At 40.9% G+C, this 21,804-nt stretch overlaps 2 protein-coding genes across 11 annotated transcripts in view; one reads left to right on the forward strand and one right to left on the reverse strand.

Annotated features, from left to right (window-relative positions):
• LOC309348353 (uncharacterized protein) overlaps nucleotides 1-21,804 on the reverse strand; it is a 336,443-nt gene that overhangs the window by 65,304 nt on the left and 249,335 nt on the right. For 2 of the 10 annotated variants that reach the window (XR_014159340.1, XR_014159341.1), the window contains exon 7: nucleotides 4,033-4,099. The exons of the other annotated variants lie outside the window; for them this stretch is intronic. The gene's annotated coding sequence lies outside the window, so the exon portion shown is untranslated. The remainder of the gene's footprint in view (nucleotides 1-4,032; nucleotides 4,100-21,804) is intronic. 10 annotated transcript variants of the gene reach the window in all.
• On the forward strand, nucleotides 5,154-14,586 carry PRL (prolactin). Its single transcript, XM_081873484.1, has 5 exons — nucleotides 5,154-5,466; nucleotides 7,490-7,671; nucleotides 9,439-9,546; nucleotides 12,665-12,844; nucleotides 14,120-14,586. The coding sequence occupies exons 1-5, from the start codon at nucleotides 5,427-5,429 to the stop codon at nucleotides 14,309-14,311; spliced, it is 702 nt and encodes a 233-aa protein (XP_081729610.1). The 5' UTR covers nucleotides 5,154-5,426; the 3' UTR covers nucleotides 14,312-14,586.

Genomic DNA, 21,804 nt, shown 5'->3' on the forward strand with positions numbered 1-21,804 from the left:
TAAAATCTAGTTCTCGGTTAAATTTTGTACTTTAGTAATTTACCTCTTTGGTTTGCAGCATGGTATACGAGACACACTTCAGTACCAAAAAGGCAAGAAAAATCTGAATAATTTCTCAACCTCTTTTAATAATAATAATAATAATAATAATAATAATATTCAGCATACCACTGTATTTCCTTTGCTTGGGGTTTTTTCCCTTGAGTTGTCGCACTGACCTTTGTGTACAGCAGCAAAGTATTTATTTATTCTTTATCTGTCCATTCTGTGACAATCGTTTTGAAAAGATACTTTTAAAATGTCAAGATCCTTTATGTGGAGAGGGGTGAGGGGAGGAAACAGCTACTTGCTTTATTTACCAACACACACACGTACACACATAAATCAAACTAGTCCCCCCACATTCATTTTTTATGAAAGACCCAGATCTCAGAGATTATGGTGAGCAATTAGAATGGAAGAAGCAGACATGACACAGCTGGAGTTGTTTTAGATAAAATCAGAGTAAAAAGGTCGGTATAACTCAAGGTATATTTCCTACTGCTTACATGTAGGGTTCTTTAAAACCAGTTCCTGACCTTCATTCAGTTCAAATTATTTTATATTCTGAAAGCTATGTGGAAAACCAGCCTTACTGACAAAGTAAGCAAATCAGGGATGAATCCAAAATAAAGGCACAGATTATTAATCTTCTGTCCTATGATAAACAATTGTGTAAAGGTGAGGCGTGGGAGATCATAAATGGGAAGACACCTCAGCTCTGTTCATGCATCGGACATTGCTGTATTCAGTTTGGCAGGGGAAGGGCTGGTTTTAGGCTCACGCCAACATCATATCTCCTTCCTTCCCAAACTGTATGGGGAAGAGCTCAGTAATAGAGCATATGCTTTGCGCACACAATGCCCCTGGTTCAAGCCCATCATCTGCAGGTAGGGGAGATCCACATCTGAAAGCTGGGAAAGCTCCTGCCAGTCAGTGTAGGCAACCCTGAGGTTGATGGGCCACAGTTGCCTTGGAAAAGGCCCAAATGTGGGATTAGATGCTTGCTTGTTGTGTCAGCTATGCAACCATGCCAGGGAAAGGATAGGGCACCCTTGGATCTAAAGACATCTAGTTACCTAGACATGCCCAGAGATTTAGCCCTGGAGCTGATGTCATTAATTTCCCTTCCACTGAAGTCAAGGGGAGAAGAGGGGGGGAAGTGGTATGACACTGCTTGACATGTACAGTGTGGCTGTGGCTGTACCTTCCAACGCCACCTCTTGTTCTAGGGTTTAACCCAAGACATCAACTCTCTTGGCCCACTAGCTTTTGCTGACAGGTCCAGAGTTTCACCTACCTGCGCAAGCAGTTACGAAATCACTACGGATTCACAGAGTTCTGTGTATCCCCATTGCGTAGATCCGGGTGGAAATATTCATTAAACTATCTGAAGTTCTGGACATTAATTAAAACGATTGCTTATTCATTTGATTTCCAAAGCTCTTTCATACGTACTGGGAAAGAAGATTTGGAAACTGGATGAGAGGTGTTGCTGGCTGATATATGCACACAGATGGCTCCTGCAAATTAAGGATGCAGGAAGGGACGGGGAGGGGGGAAAGGAGTACAACATCTTAATAAAGTTTCACATCTGGCAATGAAATATATTTTAAAAGTTCAAATATTAAAGTGGCAGTTGTGTTATTTGCTGTAGCGCAATGTAACATGCAACACAAATCATTTCCTGAGGGCAGGATCCAGAAACAGAATTCTGAATGATTAGGGTTGCCAAATAATAATAATAAATAATAGTAGTAGTAGTAGTAGTAGTAGTAATCACCCTTCCAAAATGTTTTTGCCTACTATTGTGCCTTTTCCAGCACAGTTTCAGTGAGTTCCACAGCAAGTTGGGTATAAACCCCACAAATACCTCATTGATTTCTTTCTAGCATCTGCTTTTCTTGCCATATACTACACTGTTCTTGCTCAATTTGCACTGACTTCAGATTTATTTCTGGGCCCAATTCAAGGTGTTAGTCCTTGTTAGTGTACTTGTGGTTCTTTATTAGTCGTTCCCCCCCCACACACACACATACACACAAAGTGACTAACACTAAAAACAAGTATACAAACAAAAGTAAAACAAAACAAGAAAACAAAAATCCAAGCTAAACTGCTCAACAATAACATGTGTAAAAGGGCTGATCCAACTCAACCCAAACCACTAAAAAGACGAACAGAGGAAGAGGCCACACACACACTTTAGTCTCAAAATTAACTTCCAAAAGCAAGCTAAGGTGAATAAAAATGTTTTTGTCTTGTTGTCACTAAAAACAGATAGTGATGGTGCTAGGTATGCCTTATTATATCTGAAGCATTTAATAGTTGAAGACTACAATATTTGTAGGTCTGCTTCCCTCCAAATGTACCTGACCATCAGGTAAGGAAGACTGTGAGATGGGGCCTTTTCAGTGGCAGCCCCCCTGCCAATTGTGGAATTGCTTCCCAAGCAAAGTTAGACTTGCTCCTTCTGAGTGGTCAGTTTAGATACTGTAGTTTTGCCTGGTCTTTAGTGTGTGTTTTGAGTTTTAGCTAATTATGGTTTTGTCTATCTGTTTTATTGAGTCTTTTTAAGTGTGTTGGTGTTTAATTGTTTTCAGTTGACTACTTGGACTCTTCTTAAAGCTGAAAGGCAGTATAAAAATATATGTACACACTGTACATACCTGTATACATCTATATATACATATACATACACACTGCATCACATCTGGTATAATATTAAACTTGTTTGTTTAATATCCCTGTCCTCTGACCTCATTTCATCCTGGCTCCTCCTAAAGCAGCCCAATTCTTCCGTCCCATTAGAGTTTCTTCTTTCCTGTTCATTTCCTCCTTATTTCCCCCAGCTTTCTATAGTGGTTTCCCTTTTTTCCCTCTTTCAATTAAAAGGGGCAATATTTTATTTTATTTTTAAAGAATGATTTACTTTTTTCTAGTTGAGTAGCTTACTTTCCCCCAGCTGCCTGAAAGCAAATTGGTAGGCTTCTGCCAGATGTGTGTGTCACTCAAGGACATTACTTTCACTTGTTTTCCTGAGCTATATTGGTCTGTTGTGCAAAAGAAAAGCCTCTGCAATCTTATTTGAGAGTAATCTCTTAAACCCAGTGCATAGGATGGAGAATATTCTGTAGGGAATATTGAAGCAGAATGGCCTTTCTTCTAGATTAGTTGATCTAGGATACCTTTGTCTCTCCACCCATTATCAGCTCTCACTCTAGCCACCACCAGTATGCTGCCTCCAACAGATTATTCCTCAGGGAATGTGGCCCTCAGAAAAAAAGGCTGACCATCCCCGTTCCAGACCTTTCACATATAGAATCCAAAGACTTGAGTAATGTTGGCCAATGGCAGCGCAGCTTTCAACTTGTAACAGATATGTGTGTGATTCCATCTTATCTTGATGCATAGACATTACGGGTTCAGCTGCAATGACTAGTTGAAAGTTGAAATGATGGCAGGGCAGGCCTAGTCCTTCTGAACCCAAAGGTAATTAGCAAGTTTAGTAAGTGTGTGTACACAGCGTAGTGCTTCACCCACCATGCCTAAAAAACATCATTCGATAAGAGTGTTCAGCTCATGTGAAACAACTGCTGGGCCAGCATCACAATACAGTCACTTTGGACAGCACATTCAGAGAAGGCACCATTTTCCGTACTTTACTTTTCATCTCTGTATGTCATTATAAAAACTGTGTTTCAGTATAGAAAAAGGGGGCATCATTTTATGCTTTTGGGTCCTGGTGTGAAATTGTCTAAGGTCATTATTTCAACACACACCTTTGTTCACAATCAATATTATTTTCTAGTGGGTTTCTGTGTGAGGAAGGATTCTTGTGAATGGCCTAAGTCATGTGACAAACTAGTTTGAGTCAACCCACTGATTCTATGATTTTTCACTAAGTGTTCATCTACCAAGCAAAACCATACAAACCCACTGGAGCTATCAAGCACTGTTAACTTGAATGTGCAAATGGTTGTGAGCACCCACCTTCATCCTCACTGATTCCACTGATAATATTTGCTCAGTTATTAACTCTGCACAAGTTCTATTTAGTCTGGAAAGGAAGAAGAAACCCAGACTATGGGACATTGTTGTTGTGTGCTCCTGGTGACACCCCACATACAGTCACATACACCAAAAGATAGATTGCCCTGCTGTGCACCAGCTGCAGTTTTGCAATGGACTTCAAGGGGAATCTCCTGCGGAGATCATTACAGTTGTGAAGGCCTAAAGCTCAAAGGCACAAATTATGGCTTCATTGTGCTGTTGCAGAACAAGAAACTGTCACCTTCTCACCACATAGAAGTGATGAGAAATAATTCATCCATTCCATATCCCCAAATTCCCTGGTGAATCTTGGCACAGCCATCCCACACTGAAATTCCTTTTTAGCCAAATCTTATATTCACTCTTCAGTTTTATTATTGGATTTGGCTTCACTGAGCTCACACACTTCAGTATCCCGGCTATAGCTAGAACCTGCATAAGAATGCAAACTGAGAGATAGAGGCACAGGGCTACACATCCCAGGAATAAATGATTCCTTACATCAAGTTTCCTCCTGCTCATTTAGGACAGTATTTGACACTAGTCCTAAACAGACTAGACCTGTTGAAGTTAATAGACATGCTAAACTTAAGTTCATTAATTTGAATGGGTCGACTCCAAACAGGATCTGGCTAAATACAACCCTCACCTATCACATACAAATAATTATATTATTTTCTCTTAATTTTTATTAAAAATACCATCAAGAGACACATCCTTCTCTTCATGTGTTAATCTTATAGTTGATTATAGTTGACCCCTCAGAATTTGACTAAGAAAATGTTGAATGGTTATCAAATGAAGATCTAAACACATTGCTAGTTTAGGTTATTTTTTTTCTTTCCGATTTCTTAATAGAGAGTTAAACTTCACTATTTTAGTGTACACTATTTTTGTTCTTATGACAAGTATATTTTAAAGAACATGCTTTGCATTTCTTCTTCATAAATATTCTACGTTCCCCAATTTCTAATTTCCATCACCTGTCTGATCAATTCTGGAAATGACGTAAATTTTAAGGTGAATTAAGAAATATCGAGGACAGTTATAGTTTACAGGATTTTTAAAGCAGGGCATGTGTCTACTCACTCTTTTAACCAGCTTAATTAACTAGTATCCTTCCTGGAGCCCACAAACTTTTGATGAATATGAATAGGCTTATTGATGTTTGTAATTATGAACTTTGAATCCTGTTGATGAGCAAAGAGACCAGCAAAGGGGGAGTAAATCCTGCTGCATTTATGGATGGGCATCAAAGTGTATATAAAGATGGAACCTAAAGGTGACAGCAACTAGATATTCCATCTTCTGTTTGATAAAGCAAGTCAGCAGAGATGGTTTCTACCATGACCAACAAGAAGTTTTCACTGAAAGGTACGTGTTTTGCCACTCTTTTGGCCTTTCTCTCATTTAGATTAAGGGGAAACTTTAAACTGAATAAATTTAAAATCACTCGTAATAGGCATGCATAAGCACACTGTAAGTCATTTTGCAGCCTCTGTAAGAACGCAGGGAGGGAATACTAGAGAGTATTCTGGTGGATCATGATCGATTTAGACCCTCACACTATACCTGATGCATTTTCCACGAAGGAGAGCATTGATTCTTCTCAATTCTTATAGCCAAACAACATATTAAACCATAATTTGCTACAATTATGCTCTTCCTTGAAATTTAATGGGACATAATGTAGCATGCCTTCACCTTGCTGCAACCCAAGACTTGTTTGGTAACAGCAGCAATCTAACATAATGAACCGTGCACTTCTATGCATTCCAAAATTAAGTCCCACTGAGTTTAGTTTAATTTACTCTTGTGTAAGTATGCAAAGGAATGATCTGAGAGTATTAAAACTGCATATGGTGTGGCTTTTCATTCGGCTCAGCAATGTCTCTCACCTTCTTTTTTTTACTCAAAAAGATTTCTAGTGAGCTCAAAAAGTTTGTTCACAACTTGATGGTGTTTTCATTGGTATTGATAAAAGCATAGCACTACTGTTGCTGTTTGGATCATAACTGTGTAGTTGATCACGACCAATCAGTCCCAGTAGAAGTCTTCCAGATTGAGGTCTAAGACTGGCTTCACACAAATAGCCAGAACACAAGATGTTGAAAATTGTGTGTGTGTGTGTGTGTGTGTGTGTGTGTGTGTACTAATATCAGCAGATAAACATAATTGAGGTTCAGAGCAGAGGAAGCTATTTTATAGCAGGTCAGCCTATCTGTCAACACAGACCAGTATTGTCTTGTTTACTCTGACTAGTTATGGGTTTCTAGAGTCACATTAAAGGAAAAAGGACCCCTGACCATTAGGTCCAGTTGTGACTGACTCTGGGGTTGCGGCGCTCATCTCACTTTATTGACCGAGGGAGCCAGCGTATAGTTTCTGGGTCATGTGGCCAGCATGACTAAGCCGCTTCTGGTGAACCAGAGCAGCGCAAGGAAACACCGTTTACCTTCCTGCCAGAGCGGTACCTATTTATCTACTTGCACTTTGACGTGCTTTTGAACTGCTAGGTTGGCAGGAGCAGGGATCGAACAACAGGCGCTTACCCCGTCGCAGGGATTCGAACCGCCGACCTTCTGATCGGCAAGTCCTAGGCTCTGTGGTTTAACCCACAGCGCCACCCGTGTCCCAGAGTCACATTACCTATACCTTAACTTTCTACTGGCAATGCCAGGGGTTGAACCATGGGACCTTCTGCATGCTGTACACCTGAGCTATGGTTTCTCCTAAGAATGGACCCATATCATAGTACATTTATTATAGACTTGTGCCTTAAAGCATAGTTTAGGCAAATATAAAATCAAAACATTTGCATTTCACCGATCACTTTCTTTACTGCACACTTCTTGCATAGCAAAGGTATGGGGACCATTTTTTAGCAACATACAGATTTATAAGATATTAAAGTTTTGGAGGGGGGGGGAGGTCTTAAAGTATAAGCAGTGTTTGCAGAACTACCTTCCCAAGGCATCCAGGAGCCTTTTGAATGCATTCCAGTGTGCTACAGGGGTTTTTTTTTGGTAGTCCCGTTACATATGCAGAAGAGTTTAAACGGCACAGCTGCTGAAAATTTGCAGACTTAATCCCAGGACAATCAAAATCTTGGGAGTGACGCCCCCACCCTCCTTCAAATTTAATTTAAATACCATATGTTTGTAGGGAAGGAAGGAACCCTTGGGAAAAGCCAGAAAGAAAGGGGCGCAACCTATCTTTCCACACTCTTACATTTATGCAAACACAATTACATATCTATAAAAAGTTGGTTTCCTCACATATGGTGGTTTAATGAAGTTAAGCATTAAAGGAGGAGGCAGAATAATGTGGAAAGCTTCCCATTCACTTTCTGGACTTGATGGACATCTGATGTTGTTGTTCTTGTTTACCTGAACAGGTGTGTTGCTGGCCATCCTGGCGATTACTAACGTGTACCTGTCAAGGAAGGGTGTAACATCATCACCTATTTGTCCCAATGGGTCTGACACTTGCCAGGTCTCTCTTGGGGATCTTTTTGACCGTGCTGTCAAACTCTCACACTATATTCACTCCCTGTCTTCGGAAATGTTCAATGAATTTGTAAGTACCCAAGCCTTTCTTGCCATATACTTTTCTACAAAATGAACTCCAACTAAAAGGTGACATGAAGAAATAGGGGTGGGGGGAAACTCTCCAGCAAAGGGGAATTTGTGTCTGCCTTTCTGTTTGCTTCTGCCTCCCTTTCAGAATAGGAAATTGCACAAGTATTGTGCTAAGTACTGTTATGATTATTAGGCGGTGTCTGACTAAGAGATGCTCAGAGAAATCAATAGGCTTTGTATGCTATTTTTAGACAACCTTTCATCCTGTAGGACCCCAGAGTGATGTGCAAGTAAGAATATAAAAGCAAACAATAACAATAAAAACCACAACATCCAGCCATTCAGCAGTAGATATGAAGATGGACATCAAGGCTTATGCCACCCTCAATATACCAGAGTGAAGAACATCAGTGCCTACAGTCACAGGAAGAGAGTTATAACTACCTTAAGTCCACCAATGCCAATGGGTCTTCTCTGAGAATGACTTGGTTGGGTACCACCCAATATTTGGAAAGGCCAGTTGGACAAATCTACCTTGAATGTAAACTGTGGTACCTTGCTTCTCAAATTTAATCCATTCCGGGAGTCCATTTGACTCCCAAAACCGTTCAAAAACCAAGGCGCAGCTTCCAATTGGCTGAAGAAGCTTCCTGCACCCAGGAAGCAGAAGGTGCGTCGGACGTTCGGCTTCCAAAAAATGTTCGCAAACTGGAACACTTACTTCCGGGTTTGTGGCATTCAAGCCAAGGTACGTGCGCACGCACGCACGCACGCACGCACGTGTGTGTGTGTGTGTATGTAAAACCTTTCTTCACCACCCTTCATCCAAAGATCACAGGGCAGTTTACAATATAAGACCATACTCATATGGTAGCCAAATATGATTGAAATAGGAATAAAGATTCACAGGTTCTTTTGTGTATCATCATTGAAGCCGTGTAAACTGTCCCAACTATATTAAGTCTTAATTAATAATCTTTACTTTTTCTAAAGCAGTATTAAGGATTGAGGAGAAAGCTATACACACTTGAAATGAATTTCAGCAAGATAGTGTATTTAAGGCTTCAATTGCAGATGAGGGAATGCAGGAATAAAGATTCGGGATTATACTTCAACATATACCTCAGCAAGCAAAGTTCCTACACACCTTAAGACACCTTAAGTTTAAGAAGTGGGAGTGAGGTAGGTAGGAGGTCTTCTTCAATAGGTCCAGCGTACCAAAGGAAAGAGACGCTCTTAGGAGGCACAACAGCAGCAACAGATGGGCGTGACTGAATAAAATACTGCCATTTATACACAGAAACCATTTAGAGGAGCAAAACAAAGTAACAAAGGGTTTTCTGAGTGGAATGCTTTGTAGGAGAGAAGCAATTAAAAGACCCAGGCGCTAGAGTTGCTTTGGAGTTTGGCTGAGAGGTATTGAGAGAGAAATGTTCATCCCACACTACTCAGTGGGATCACAGTCTACGGATCACTTTACAAAACAGAGACCCTCTTATTTATAAGCAGATTATGGAGAAACCTGATCCCCAAAAGTGATTCTTTCCACAGTACAGTTTAAAGCAAATTACATTTGACACAGTCTTAGAGGGGCGTGAAATAAGGTTCTGATACAAAATTAAAGTCCTGCATAACTGAAGGATACATTTCACATGAGCAGCAACTGCAAAGAAGAAGTAACTTCTGATTACGATTTCTTCTTACTACTACTTATTCTTCTTTCCTTGTTATCTACTGTACTAAGTCTGATTTTTCTTATCTTCAGGATGAACGCTATGCTCAGGGCCGAGGGTTTATTGCCAAAGCCATTAACAGCTGCCACACTTCGTCCCTAACCACTCCTGAAGACAAGGAGCAAGCTCAGCAGATTCATGTGAGTTCTGCCTATTTGAATGCAAGCAGAACAAGGAACAAGCACATGAGTAGCTTAGATTAGAAGGTCTCAATGACTCAGTCCAGAAGGAAAGGAGGACCACATTAAGTGGCCATAGGAAGTCTTGCAAGGCATTAATCTACAAGGCATTAATCCTTGGCTGGATCCAGGGCAATGATTATTTTAATTTAGTCCCCACTGTAATCAGTGGGACAAGTTAGCGATACCTTGGGTGGGTAGAGCCAGAGGCAAAAAGCAGGTTTGATTTTGATTTTATTTTGATTTATTGAATTTCTGTGCCGCTTTTCATTCAAATGAATCTCTAAGCAGCTTACTAACAATAAATAACAATAACATAACAGAGCATCACAAACGCAGCATAAATAATATAATTAACAAATCATCAATGAAATATTTACAATTATTTAACAAAACGGCAACTAAAAAAATAAGCTAAACACCACAATCACAACAAAAGTCATATTATATTAACAAATCAATACAGCATTTAGAATCCATAAAACAACATTAACAAAATAGCAACTAAAACAACAACAAGCTAAGCACTGTTAAATTAGTAGACACACATGCCACACCCCCAACACACTATTCAGTTCATAAAAAAGACACATCATGCCTGTTGTTAAGTCAGCTTTGCCGGATGCTGTGCTGGCTGGGGTCCTCAGGTAGTGAGCCATCGTGGAGATGGTGGGTGTACTGCAAGGTGGATGTTAACTCCGGGTAGCCTGCTCTGGCTCTGTTGCCCACGTCGCTCTTGGTAATCGGAAGATCCATTCATAGTCAAGAAAGTATGGGGCGAGCCTGTCCTTCTGGAGTGGCGAGGTGGAGCAACGGATGGGATGCCTACCTCTCTACAGTCAGCTATGTTCTAGCCATGCAAACGTCATGTCTCAATCTTCCATCTTGACAGTAAGCAAGAGGCTTTATCACAGTGCAAAGGGACATTCTTGCTAGGCAAAAGAACTTGAGGACATGAAAAAGTGATGGTGAGTGTTGTGGCCTGGGGTAGATGTGTGGCCTGTAGAAAGTCCCAAAGCCTGCTCTTCAGGCCTGATATCTATTCTGTTCCAAGGAAAGAGGTGTGACTTTCTGGTAAAGGAAGGCAGGAGTACAACTGACAAAGGCAAAGAGAGAGGAAGAGTGGTGGATACAAACTGTCAAAAGTGTATAGTGTGTCATATAATTTCCCCCAGTATGTTAGCTTCTAAAATTTAATGAGCATCTTATTAAAATAATAATTATTTTTAAAGTAAGTTTCTAGTCCATACACTTGTCAAGGTAATTAGAATTCATGGGAAAATTTCTGGATGTATTTGTAAATGCTGAAGTAGCACATAGCACCAAAGCTGTATTGATTCCCAGGCAATAGTTTTCTTTCTAAGTTCCCTTTATCCACTGAATAATCTGCCTCCTCAGAAACCAAGCCATGAGACACAGTCCTCTCGCTATTTGTATTGGCTTAGAGAGCTGGTGTGTGAGCATTTGAACTTTGCAGTGTTGCAGTTCTCCCGACCTAGGGAGCGCGAAAGGGTTCAGCCGCAGGGTACGTGTATTTTGCCACAGTAAGCAAAGTGAAAAGTGTTGGTGTCGACATTAGAGAGGTCTCAAGGGCAGCAAAATGTCTAGGAGGATCCCAGGAAAGAAAAAGCCCCTTTGATCTTCCGGCTCACCCCAAGCAGTGGCAAAGTTTCAAAAGAAATCTCCCCAGAAGCAAAACACTTCAAAGGGGAATCAGACCCATGCCTGGGCATGTTTGCCATGCTATACGTAGACAGAGAAATGCTTTGGATAAGGTATTAAGTGGCCTACCACAGATTTCATCTTCCATTATGTTTTCAAATATTTTCCAGATCCCGTATTTCTAAAACTGTCTCATTAATGCTTAAACTAATCATCAGATTAAAGGGCATTCCATTCAACAAGGCTGAACAGAGCAGTGTTCTACCAGCGCTGGAGAGTGCATGGACAGTTTATTGATAATGTGTACTTAGGGGATTCTGTCACCCAGTTAGCCCAGAGATATTATTTCCATTTATTTATTTAAAAAAATATTTCTCTAACACTCTCTCATAGAATATCAGGGAGGTGCACAGTGCGTATATGAAAACATGCAAAAGCCATGAAAAACGGAGTAATCGTTAAAGTAACTGGCTAGTCAAAAGGATTTAAACAGCTGCATAGGCCTGTCAGCATTTTAAAAGTCGCCAGGAAATGTTTGGAAGTCAAAAGCAAGAATGCCTACTGAATCTCTCACAGCACAGGACCAGTGACACTAAATGCCCGACTTCTGAAAATACTTTACAAAGTCTAATTGATTGGTTCTAGTGCTATCTGGAAGAACAGCGAACAGACAACAACAACAACAACAACTGTTGCTGTTTTCTATCCTGCCCTTCCTCTTGGAGGAGCCAAGGATGACAAACACCAAAACGATAAAACAATTAGTTAAAAATTAAAAAGCATTATTTAAAACAATTTAAAACCACTAAAATACGTAAAATAGTCACATACACTCACAGCTTATGATTTCAGGGTTGCCAGGAGACTTTCCACCATCAAACGCCTATATAAACAGGAACAGACACATCTCACCAGGAAAGGCATTCTACAAATGGGGAACCAACACTGAGAAGGCCCTATCACAGGTCAACATCAACCAAGCAGCAGCCTATAGAGTGTAATCACTAATCCAGCCTCCCCTGTTGATCATTGGAGCCAAGGTGGTTGGTATCAAGGGAGATGCTCTTTTATGTACTTGGGTTCCAAGCTGTTCAGGACTTTGTACACTAGTATGAACACCTTGAATTGAGCCCAGTAGCTCACTGGCAGCTAGTGCATGATACAGGGTCCCATTGGGCTGCCCCACTTACCATCCTAGCAACTGCATTATGCACTAGCTATAACTCCAGACAGTCTTCAAGGGCAACCTCAACCAGGGTGCATTACAGTAGTCCTGGCAGGAGTCCAGGACAACTGAGGTCAGGCTAGAAGACTGTTAACAAATAAGTTTAAAAAATGACTTGCTAGGATTATCTGTCTCCTGTGTAAATCTTGTGGCATTGTTTAACGAAATATAATTTGGTTTTCTAATGTGCAGCATGAAGACCTGCTAAATTTAGTGCTGAGTGTTCTCCGTTCCTGGAATGACCCTCTGCTACATCTGGTCTCGGAGGTCCAAAGAATCAAAGAGGCTCCTGACACCATTCTCTGGAAGGCCATGGAGATTGAAGAGCAAAACAAACGGCTTCTGGATGGGATGGAGAAAATCGTTGGGAGGGTATGTAGAAAGGACCTGGGAATTCTTCCAGCTGCATAGGACAGTATTCTGAAGAATTCTAAATTACTCATTGAGCCTGGACAAGTGCTCCAAACACACACTCTCAGATGGTCAACCTCCATGAACTGGAAAATGACAGAAATGACAACAAGCTACCATAATCCCTAGGTTGCATATGTCCAAATGGGGGCAAGTTCTATCATTCTGCCAGTTATCTAGGCTTCTTCTTCTTTTTAACACCCTTCTCTATTTCCTTCCCTTGAACTAATTACACAATATCAGGTGGAGCACTACAGCAATCTTATTCTTTCCTTTAATAATAGTGTGTTCTAAGAAAGGCTATACCCCACTATTCTATAATTAACATGTCTCTTTGGAACTCTCCCCCCCCCCCTTTGGGTTTCTAAATCAGTTTTTTAGGGCCTATTTCTCAATTTGGAAACAGGCAATACAAGTTGATCGTAACTTCTAGATCGGTGGCCCACCAGATGTTGTTGGATCCACCTCCCAGCCAGCACGGCCAATGCTCAAGGGTGGTGGAAGATGTAGTCCAAAAACATCTGGAGGGCCACAGGTTCCCCACCCCAATTTGGATGGTTCCCTTCACAGGAAACAAGGTAATGTTTTCATCTCTTCCCTACTCCAGATATTGGCTCCAATCCAACACAATTAAGACTATTCAAGCCTATAGATTTCAGGAAATTAGGAAAGCTACAACCATTTGAGTGCACAAATGCTGCTAGCTCCCAAAGAAAAGTCGCTGTGCTTTCAAAACAAGGCAGCTATCCTTTGGACAAAGGAATTCTAATTTGAGTGCTATATTTAAAGTTCTGTTCTCATGCCTGAATACTTCCATATCACCCAAGGGAGTCACTGTTTCATCATGAAAGCTAATAGTACAGCATTCTATTTACAGATACATACATATAAATCCTGGGAAAGCACTTTGCACAGCAGAGTTGCAATGTAAATGAGCAATAATCATGGAGATCAATTCAAATGGTTGAAGCATGAGCTGTTTCTTTCTTCTTTTACTGTCTGGAGCAAATATGTAGTTCTCCCTGTCGAGATGGGATTTCCCCCCGCAATTCCATTTGGCTTTCTTAAAACCTAAGCAAGGATCTTCTCTCATCCCAAACAAATACTGGGCAACTCTTTAAAGTGTTAATGTTATAATTCTCTAAATATTGATCTGATACAGATCAATACTGATCTGATACAGACTTTGTCTCTGGGATGCTTGCTAACGATACTCATTTTTCTCTTCTTCGTTAGGTTCACCCAGGTGACCTGGGTAATGAAGTCTATTCTAGATGGTCGGGGCTGCCATCTCTGCAGCTGGCTGACGAAGATTCTCGCCTCTTTGCCTTCTACAATCTGCTGCACTGCTTGCGCAGGGACTCACACAAAATTGACAGCTATCTGAAACTCTTGAAGTGTCGCCTCATCCATGACAGTCACTGTTGAGCAATTGGAGCTAGCACCTAATGCCTTCAAAAGGAGCTGCTCTTAGCCTCATTGCTTTTCACTGCCCATTGCAGGCCTTACGCAAAAATTCATCCTGTGGTACAATATTTATGTCCATGTTATTTTTCCTTTTGTGAGATGCAAACCATTTGTTCATGTCTGAAAACTCTCAGAAAAGCCATTCTTTTCTGTTAAGAGTACATTACTGTCTGCTTTAATCACAGTGATATGCAAACCATGCAATAAAAACATAAAAAAATACTGAAATATAAAAATGTGTTTGAAATTGAACTTGGTTTTGCTTCCTCCTTTGGTTACCAACATCTGGGGACTTGTGGCCAGAGACTATGGAGCTTGTGTACAACTGATGCTCCACTCAGCCAAGGAAACTAAGTGCAGATATATTTTTTTCCAGAAGCTGTACTGTCTACCATCAGGAATATCAGAAACGCTTCTTGATAAAGAATCTGGGTGGCCAACAATTAAGGCAAGAATAGACTGCGCTCAGTTAAAGTATATTTTTAAAAATTGCTACAATGCCTACAGAGCGTTTTCCTGCTCTGTGCTATATGGAATTGGATGATAACAAACTCTGGAAAGCAGCTTATCAATATGTCTTGGAGTAGACTATTATTACTATCTAGAACAGAGCTCTGCTCTGACCTTGAATAACTGCCAACAAAAGGATTGGCTCTTGTGGGTAGAATCCAGAAGGGACCTGCAAATAATTAGAAACATCAACTTTCCCCCTTGGTATTAGCTCTTAAGAACAGAGCATTTTAGAGCTAGTTATCTGTTCAACTCTCACCAACTTCCTTAAGAAACACTTTTATTGAGCTGTGTTTCCAAGTGATGACCACTGCAGTCTTGGATAGCCACTACGGTGGTACCTTGGGTTACAGACGTTTCAGGTTACAGACTCCACTAACCCAGAAATAGTACCTCAGGTTAAGAACTTTGCTTCAGGATGAGAACAGAAATCACGCGGCGGCAGTCTGGCAGCAGCAGGAGGCCCCATTAGCTAAAGTGGTACCTCAGGTTAAGAACAGTTTCAGGTTAAGAATGGACCTCCAGAACAAATTAAGTTCTTAACCAGAGGTACCACTGTACAAGGTCCCACACAAAGACAGATTTTGCATTTGTGGTCAGCCTCAGGTGGAAGACATCACTCACCATCTGTTAGCATGCCCTTTACATAGAGACCCAAGCAATCACTTTCTGAAACCTTTGTTCACAAAGCAAGCAAGCTGGAACACCCCAGCAGAAATGATCTTGTATATTTTGAGTGACAATAATAGGTTCGTAGCACAGGAGAGTGGCCTTCTATGCACTGACTGCAAAAAAAGAGGGGGGGAAACAGGAAAAATGAATTTGATGAAATCACTATAAACTGTTGTGATGATTCAGTGATTCAGAAGTTTAATTTGAAATCAAGCTGGATTTGAGTTTCCTTGCGTCTCTGGTAACTTCTCACTTACATCATGGATGCTGCTGGCCAAGGAAACTCTCCGGGGATTATACTGAGCTGGTTGGATCCAGCTTCCAGTCTGCATCTCTGGGTTTACCATGGCAGGGGATGAGCATCATTTTGACCTTTCACTTTAACTGAGAAAATATTCACAGTTTATAACTAGCTGTGTGCCAGACTCTGGACTTACTCTGAAAACAAATGGGCTGACCAGATACCTTTGTGGATTGTGGCTGGATCATTTTGCTCCCCCCAAAGTCCCCAGACAGGGTCTTTGAAAATCTGATTCAAACTAGCCAGGCATATTGCACTTCAGCCTTCACACCGGTGAAGGACTAAGGGGCAGGCAAAACATGTATTGCATGGAGAGACCAGGCTTCCAATTCTACCAACAAGGCTGTCTTGTACCTCGGTCACTCCACCCTACTCTACCACCCAAGGCAGGTGTGTGCCAGTTTTATTGCAGAAATGCATACAAAGCAACCTCAGTCATGTGCTGGAAACAGTTTTACTGGGAGCTGTGCAAACAGCTAAATTTAGTTCCCGTACTAAAGGAGCTTAAAGCAGGCAAGCTTCTAAATTATTCTTAATGAGACCACTGTAATGATCCCATACCTATACCTAGATTACCTAGCTCTGATAAAGCTAAAACCCAAATATTTGGACCAAACCTTAAGGGGCATCGTCTCTTAAATTCCAAAAAGGTTGCCCAAACTTTCCATTTCTGCAAGATTTGCACGTCCTTCTGCATTCCACAGCATAAAATAAGACTAATAAATGTTTGTACCGTGCTTGTAACATGGATAGAAGTAGGAAGTCCTGATAATCTTACCAGAGAGGCCCCTTTCTTGGAAATTTCTGACCTGTTTTGTGCAAGCAAAGGAACTTGTCGTGGTTCAGACCAAACGTCTAGATGCTTTATCATCCCAGTCCTGCCCTTGGAATGGTTTTGAAGTGTGTGCATCGTTTCAATGTGGCTTATGCCATTCTACAGTGCAAAGGCTGCTTAATTAATTTGCCTGCCTATGATACTTGCAGCAGAACCAGTGGGTCACAGAGATTCTGGTCCCTTCTGCCAGACTTAGTGCCAACAAAAACCACACAGGAAATCTTTAAAAGCAGACCCAGTCAGAAGGAGATAGCTTAAACGGGGCTGGTGTTTTTGTTCCTGGTGTATCTAAAGGATGAAACAGAAATAAAAAGCAATGGTTTGTTCTTTGTAATATTGAAATGGAAGACTTTGTCTCGTCGCCTGTCAGAAAAAAAACTACTTCTTAAGTATCACACGAGCACAGAAAGTGCATAGTGACTTCTGAGTTCACTGTACAACTTTTTGTGTGTGTGATGGATGATACTAGGGAAATGTTTTAAACTATTCATGTGGAATTATGGGGACTGAGGTTACTGTTCTTTTCATCAGAGAGTCTTCCAGGTCAGTGTATTGAATACAAGACAGCCCAATGCAGGTTGGGGGGGGGAGTTCAAATGTACTTATTTTTAGCAGGTGCTAGACAACAATATGATGTTGCTTTCATCTAAGAAGAGAAAGATGCAAGTTATGTCAACACATAGCTGGGTATGGGCCACATGACAACCAAAACCTTTAACCCAAAATCAGGCACTGGCATAACCAGAGCAACAATGAGTTCAAAGTGAAAGTATGACATAGAATTCTCACAGTTGGCATTTCCGAGATGTGAAGAACGCTGGCAGGAAAAATGGAGATGGCAAAAGAGAAAATGGCCCTGCAGTCCCACTTTGATGTGTGATGCCTGAACCAGCTCCTGAAACTGTTGTCTGTAAGGACCTCACTGGGCAGCCTGCATGGAACCACTCTGTACACATGCTTGTTTCGTTGGTATTCTGTTTTTATTCCAGGATGCTCAAGAGAATTTTACATGGCAAGCCTAAGAAGTTTGCCTATCTTGACAGTTCGGAGTATGTTCCAGGTTGCTGCTGGATGTGTTTTAGCTGACACGGAAGTTATGCTTGTTGTATCTGAGCTCTGATTCCTCATCCACACACGCAGGTCTTCGCACCATGTTGAACACCTGTGCAAACAAGCCAACAGCAACTTGCTCAAGCAGCAGAATGAACCTGGGTTCCTAGGGCTGCCTTTGAAGACAGTATGGAAGCTTAGGTAATAGACTCATAGAGTTGGAAGTGTTATCGAAGCTAACAAACATGAGTCTGACCAAACTGCAGGAGGCAGTGGAAGACAGGAGTGCCTGGCGTGCTCTGGTCCATGGGGTCATGAAGAGTCGGACACGACTAAACAACTAAACAACAACAGAGTTGTTCGGGAGCCAGTGTGGTGTAGTGGTTAAGAGCGGTAGTCTCCTAATCTGGGGAACCGGGTTCGCGTCTCCGCTCCTCCACATGCAGCTGCTGGGTGACCTTGGGCCAGTCACACTTCTCTGAAGTCTCTCAGCCCCACTCACCTCACAGAGTGTTTGTTGTGGGGGAGGAAGGGAAAGGAGAATGTTAGCCGCTTTGAGACTCCTTAAAGGGAGTGAAAGGCGGGATATCAAATCCAAACTCTTCTTCTTCTTCTTCTTCTTCTTCTTCAGAGTTGGAAGAGACCCTAAGGACCATCTTGTCCAACCCCCTGCAATGCAGGAATATGCAGTTGTCGCATACAAGGATCAAACCTGCAACTATTAACAGGAGCAGGAAGGCATGAATATGTAACACTGGTGTACCGGCTACTAATAAGTTTCTGGCTCAATTAAAAATACTAATTTTGATGTTAAAAGTTTTATATGGCTCAGGACTCTGATGCAAAGGACTGCCACTTATATCCCTATAAACCTGCATGGGGACTGCAATTGTCACCTGAGCTCCTTCTCAGTATGGAGGAGGATGAGCAGAGCATGTGTGTTTTCTCTTAATAGTCCCTCATCTTGAAACACTCTCCTCAAGAAGCACACCCATTGACACCCGGTTAAAACTTTCGTAATATCCTGGGCATATTGGACAGCTTCAATTATACTGATACAGCAACTCAATCCAGGCTTCAGGTACAGTTGTTCTTCTACTGACATTGCCTAGTGCTTGAATACATTTAAACTATATTTTATTGTATATTGTAAATTGCTTTAAGGTGCTTTTTTAAATTTTAGCATAAAATGATATAGTCCAAACAAATGAAATCATTACAAAGACAGTTCCACAACAGTTATGAAGCTAGAATCAAAGGCAGTGTTTGTAGTTGTGTGCCTACAGCAGCCATTGTTCACATAGAGTAAAAATTTCACTAAACCTTCCGAATATGCTATGCAAAATAAGGTTAGATGGTACATGCAATTTTAAACCTTCACAAGATGCCTGAGGGAGAAAATTTGAGCAGTCGGCTCCTGCAAGCTACCAACGGAAGAGGAAAATATAGCATTTAAAAGCCTGGTTAAAGATTAACACAAAAAGCTATAAGAAGGTTCTTAAGGAAGAAGCAGGACAGCTGCAGCTGTATCTCAGCTACCTGCTGAGGGTTGCTAGGCAACTCAGGCCTACCACTGCCCCAAGGGCCTTTTATTTTACAATTAGGATATCTGAAGGGGCTTTTTTGTTTTTTGTTTAAAAAGGATTTTTGCTCATACTTCTTAGATGTGAATAAACATTTCTGTTTTTAAATCAAGAAAAAATCGGAGTCAAATAGGGCCCTCTAATATTTGCTGCGTATGTGATTTTCTTATAGAACTGACACACTCTGGAAACAATGTACACTTTTTAAATTGTGACATTTTGACTCTATGGGAGGAATTATTTGCTATTTGTTTTGAACAGAACCTTAGCTCATGTCAGATATGAACCTCCAGACAATCATTAGTTTAAACTGCCTGCTATGTGTTGAAAATTTTCAGTCAATTTAAAACTGATCTGAATTGCAAATGTGACGGTAATAAGCCATTAGGGAGCAAGCTACATATCTCTTTTCTCTCACTTGCAACCATCTTCTTTAAGGGGCCTTTGGTGCATTGAAATATGAAAATGCCAGTTCAACCCTGCACATTGTCAACAAACATATAAATGGGAGGGGGGCGAGTAAGGCTTAGTGGTGGATAAACACATCCACTTAGACTAGAACACACTGTAAGATGCAACCACAGCAGAAGCCATATGTGCTTTCTCTCCACAAACAATTAGGCATGTTTCTAATAAAAATTAATCTCCATTTTTGGAATCTGACTGTAGCTAAGTTCTCCTCTCTCTTTTTTTGGAGTAAAGGCATAGTTTAGTTGAAGCATTTGGGAGAGAGTGCTCTAGAGTTCCCGTTTGGGAAGCCCCATATTTGAAAGTTTTCATCCTTTTCCTATTCAGATTATTCATATACAGAAGAAATAATTCAACCGTCCATAGCATCACTGAAACAGCTATAGTCCCATCTCACAGAAGTGGAAGTTCCAGAATGTCACTTCTCATAACTTTGAATTTCACGATGTCTACAGCTGCAGCTGTGATATTGCACGTTGACTGATAAAACCAGACATCTGCTGGATTCACTCAGGATAATCATGATGCCACTGGATTTCACCTAAGACCAGGGGCAGTTCTTTTGTCATGTATAATAGAAAGCAAACCGTCAAATATGCACATGTGGGATGTTGCTGCCTAACTCCTGTGATGATGTGTAAATTCTCTGCACATGTGGAGGGGGGAGGGTGACCATGCTTGCCAGCTCATCCCCTCCTCGTACCTGCACATTCACTGCGTGCCCACCCACCCCAAATTCAGAAGGCCATCTGAAAGGAGACCCGATTGAGCACCTAGCTGTATATACATAGGCATTCCACCCACTGGGAACCCTGCACATCCTGGTTGCCCAGTCGGGTGGAGAGCTTATGCATGAACAGGTTTGCATGCATCAGTTCTTCTTTCCAATGCCCCATTCAACATATTGATATCAAGGTGGTGCAGCTGTCCCTCTCCTTGTGTTTGCTATACATGTACAGTCCTTATATTTTCCAAAATGCTACAAAAGACTTATTCATCATCTCTGAAGATGTGTGCACCAAAGGACCACAGAGATATGAATACACAAATACATAATAACTAAAACTACATGTCCAGTTCTGTATGGATTGGGGAGTGCCATACCTCAATGTAGATTATGAACTGAGGCTGCTTTTGATCAAATCTCCCATGTAGGCATGAAGTTTATAGAATGACCTTGAGCCAGTGAAAATTAGTCAATGTAACTTACTTCACAAGGTTTTTGTTATATTAAAATGGAGTAAACATAAATATGCTTCCTTAAGCTTTTCAGAGAAAAGATGGGATACAAATGTGATAAGCACAGTGTTCAAGAATTCCCTGCTTTAGACACTACATTTTTACATCTTAGCTTTCTTCTTGAAAACAGTTGCAAGAGTTTAATGGGTCTCACACTTAAAAAACAAAACAAATTTATTCTAAACCAGCATGCAAAATTTCATTCTTGTATCTTGATGCTCAAGAAAGATTACACTATCTTTTGCATCTTTTCTGGCTTCCGTAAAAATGGAAGCAAAACACAGAATAGTGTCCTGAACCTGCAAACCAACTTAATTTCTATTATTTCACCTTGGACATTCAGCTTGAACTTGAAACTTAAGTATGGTGTCCTGCACTTATGTGCCATGATTCATTATAACATCTTAATAATTAAGAAAGTTTTGTTACAAATAGAATGCCACACTGTCAATTAACCCAATGACATCACTTTGCCTGACCAATAAATCCCCAAATCTGTTCACTGGAACTCAACAGGTTTTGTACTGTTATGCTTTTGCACAGGTTTGATTACTGTGAATTCACCTAGCATCAGTTTGCCTAAAATATGGCCTGATAAGGGGCCAGACTTGTAAACAAAAGGTTCCTAGTATTCCCAGAAAGCTAGGAATCTGCTCTGAACTGTGCAATATAATACCTATCAAGGCCTGAATAAGAGTAATGTGTAAGCAGCTCTATAGAAGGAAGTGGTCATCTCAGGCAGACGATTTTGGGTGCCATGGAGGAAAAGAAATTTGTTACTTTTTCATTTATTGTT

Source organism: Podarcis erhardii (assembly GCF_964252035.2).
Source record: "Podarcis erhardii genome assembly, chromosome: 8".
NCBI lineage: Eukaryota > Metazoa > Chordata > Lepidosauria > Squamata > Lacertidae > Podarcis > Podarcis erhardii.